The following is a 3844-nucleotide window of genomic DNA, read 5'->3' on the forward strand; positions in this document are numbered from 1 at the left end:
TTATTTCAGCTCATGAAACAAGGACCAACACTTGACATGTTGCATTTATATCTTTGTTCAGTTTTGTTAGGTTCTAAATTGACCTATTAAAACTCACGGATGCTAAATAAATCTCAAACCAAGTTTATTCACAAACAGCTGCATAAGACAAAATTCATAATCACACAAGCGCTGGTATTTAACCCTTTCTCCTATGCTGAGTCTCCTCCTACACATCTGAACAGCTGATGCATCTCTCTTGCTAGGCAGAGCCTTAGTGATATCTGTTCTTCCTCAATTCATTTGACCTGACCTCTGCCCCAAAGTGCTCACTCCTCCCCAACTCACGGCTGTCATGTTGACTCGTACCAGACTGTCTATTTTCCTCCCATAGGATCCCTGATGGCTAACAATAACATATCCGGACAGAATGTAAACATTATACATTACCCTCTCTCCTTCAGTGACATGAATAAGTATATTTCATATTCTCAGAACGGTATATATATATTTGGGCAGAAGGCAAGGAGAGGTGACGGGAGTGGTGATTGAAGGGAGAAATCTTGCAGCCCGCTGGCTCCACCCCCGAGCCTTATATGGACTTCCTGCCCCAACGAGGCAAGCCGGTGGATCATTAAGCCATGGAGAGCTTGGGGATAAAAGAGGAAGTGGGCTGCACAAACAGGGAGAGGTGTGCGTGCGATCTATATTACCTGTTGTGACCTGGACTGGCTGATTACCCCCCTATTGAACTGGGTGACGTGGAAACCCCACCCCCTTGAGCCTGCTACTATATATATGACCTAAGGATGCTAGACCACCCTAGGTCAGCACGGCTCTTTTTTTTTCAGCAGTGGGGACATAATCCATGTTACCCTCCCCCCACCTCTTGAGCATTATAGTTTCCCCACGGAAAGGGTCATAGCTACCCTGGCACTTTTTAAACTTTCTGTGGACAACCCAGCCACACAGCCAAGAGAGCGTATCAATCGATGTTTCTTCTGCATGTGACCAAACAAGATGTGTCGAATGAAGCACTTTGCCGTTCTACGAGTGGTGTCGGACTGATGAGTGGTGTCGGACTGATGAGTGGTGTCGGACTGATGAGTGGTGTCGGACTGGTGTCGAAATAAAGCACCACGTTAGCTTCAAAGCTTATGTGAAACTCTCCCCAGTTCTGGTGATGGGAGGAGAGGAGGAGAAGAGGAAGAACTGCCGCGCTGTGACTGCCAATGGCGTGTCACGGGTGTGTGCTTTGCTTTGCGCTCTCAAGGATATGTTGTTAGTCACGTCTGTCTGCTTGAGTGTGCTTTGCCGACCGACCATGTCGCCTACTGGCGGTAATGTGGTGGCGGTGAGCACTGAGCAGCAGACAGGCTTTGGAATGTTTGACCCATGATGTCATCACTAAAGCATGTTTCCCTCTTAAGGCAATTCCAGCCGCCTCTTGGTTGTTACAGCAGATGTGAATGACTTGATCTTTCACTAATTGTATGTACAGGTCGCCCTTTCAAAATAGTTGTATAACCTCAGTGGTCTTTCCTGGTTAAATCGAGGTTAATTAAATGACCGTACCATAAAATAAATAAAAGCTTTGGGGTTTTATGTTGTCTCAGGAGCCGAGGGGAAGGCTGGGATGGCTGCCGTAGCAGATCCAGAGAGGTCTACAGACCTGGAAAAGTTTGGGAAGGATCTGGAGAAAGCCCTGCCGCCATACGCACGACCCGTCTTCCTACGCTTCCTCAACGAGGTCAACAAGACAGGTGGGTTCAGTCTGGAGCTGTGTCCCAATGATCTCTCCTTCCTCCCAAAGTCTGCATTTGTTCACTTTGAAATGAAATTACTGGTATAAGAAATGTGGCGGAAACTCCCACTAGCCCATGCCTCCGGCAATCCAATGCTTTTAGATTTGTGGGAAGTAGTGAACTAGTGCACACTTCTCTACCGCACTACCACCTCTCCTCTTCTCCCTCACTCTCCTCCTCCAGGCACCTATAAGTTCCAGAAGACAGAGATGCGGCGGGAGGGTTTTGACCCAAGCATCACGTCAAACAAACTGTACTTCCTTGACCCCAGCAGGGGGCGCTATGTGGAGCTGCACCAGGAGCTCTACAGCAGCATCATCTCAGGGAAGCAGAAACTGTAAATGTGACATCTGATCTGGTCACTCTTTGCCCCCCCCCCCAGCCAATATCCCTAAACCATCCCTATCCACCTCACACACACACAGAAACACCCCTATACCTGAAGTCACTCTCCCTCCCCCAGAAAAACTCTAACTCCCACAACCCCCTATCTGCTCTCTCTAAGCCCACGCCCCTCGTTACCTCAGCAACCAGAAAGGGGCAGCTGGGTCTCATCTGGAACACATGACAAGCCAATCTGACACCCTACCCCATGATACACCTAGAGCGACCTTTGCCCTTTGACCCCTGAGGCACTTCCCCCGACCCTTCACACCCCCCACCCCAGAGCTTCACCTGACCAGGACCAAGAGGAGCGCCCGCTGGAAGGACACAACTTGTTCGCTGAGAGGGGCATGTGGCATGTCTCCAGAATGCAAAAACATAATAACTTACTCCAAATCTAAAAAATAAAATAAAAACTAGTTAGAGGAACATGGCACAATGAAGGAACGTGAATTGAACAAAGGAAACACTCCTATTGGTCTGTCGGGTTTGTCTGTCTAATGTTGATGAGGTCACTCCATCTGAGGCCCAGCCTGCACAATGCCCAGTCAGTGACCAGTGGCTTCTGTTGTGACACAAAAGGACAGATTGGTTTTAGTGGAGCGGGGTCTGCCCATCCATGTTAGACATACAGTACAGCAAGCCTAGAGTCTGTATGTCATGGGAGGGAGATTCACGTGGTTGAAACTGGGATCCAGCATTGGCAGATCAATAATCAGCCAGCCATAAGGTGATCTGAGAAGAAGCTGTCTATAATATTAAAATATGTCTGCATTACACCAAATATATTTAATTTGTAGAATAGTCTTTACATATTTAACATAAATAAACGATGATGTTTAACATCGAGTTCCTAATAAAATGCAAATCAAAATGCTAATCATGTTATGCCATGTCCACGATTGTGCTCGGCTTTCTCCTGACCTCCCCTTCACTACCTTATGGGGTTCTCCTCCCCTTCACTACCTTATGGGGTTCTCCTCCCCTTCACTACCTTATGGGGTTCTCCTCCCCTTCACTACCTTATGGGGTTCTCCTCCCCTTCACTACCTTATGGGGTTCTCCTCCCCTTCACTACTTTATGGGGTTCTCCTCCCCTTCACTACCTTATGGGGTTCTCCTCCCCTTCACTACCTTATGGGGTTCTCCTCCCCTTCACTACCTTATGGGGTTCTCCTCCCCTTCACTACCTTATGGGGTTCTCCTCCCCTTCTTCAACCAACCACCGGCCGCTAGAACACATACTCTCACAGTTTCAAATCTGGGATAGAAGATTCTGATTCTGAAAGGTTCTGAATCTGGGATAGAAGATTCTGATTCTGGGATAGAAGATTATGATTCTGAAAGGTTCTGAATCTGGGATAGAAGATTCTGATTCTGGGATAGAAGATTATGATTCTGAAAGGTTCTGAATCTGGGATAGAAGATTCTGATTCTGGGATAGAAGATTTCTGATTCTGAAAGGTTCTGATTCTGGGATAGAAGATTTCTGATTCTGAAAGGTTCTGATTCTGGGATAGAAGATTCTGTTTCTGAAAGGTTCTGATTCTGGGATAGAAGATTCTGTTTCTGAAAGGTTCTGATTCTGGGATAGAAGATTCTGTTTCTGAAAGGTTCTGATTCTGGGATAGAAGATTCTGTTTCTGAAAGGTTCTGATTCTGGGATAGAAGATTCT

The 3844-nt window shown here is 46.9% G+C and overlaps 1 protein-coding gene across 1 annotated transcript in view; it reads left to right on the forward strand.

Moving 5' to 3' along the window:
• The window catches only part of slc27a4 (solute carrier family 27 member 4), a 55415-nt gene extending 52914 nt beyond the window's left edge, over positions 1 to 2501 (forward strand). Inside the window, exons 12-13 of the mRNA XM_042302084.1 lie at positions 1596 to 1742; positions 1968 to 2501. Of these exons, the coding sequence (XP_042158018.1) occupies positions 1596 to 1742; positions 1968 to 2125 (305 nt within the window). The 3' untranslated portion in view covers positions 2126 to 2501. The remainder of the gene's footprint in view (positions 1 to 1595; positions 1743 to 1967) is intronic.
• The last annotated feature ends 1343 nt before the right edge of the window (positions 2502 to 3844 follow it).

This window comes from Oncorhynchus tshawytscha, linkage group LG20 (genome assembly GCF_018296145.1).
Source record: "Oncorhynchus tshawytscha isolate Ot180627B linkage group LG20, Otsh_v2.0, whole genome shotgun sequence".
In the NCBI taxonomy this organism is placed as follows: domain Eukaryota; kingdom Metazoa; phylum Chordata; class Actinopteri; order Salmoniformes; family Salmonidae; genus Oncorhynchus; species Oncorhynchus tshawytscha.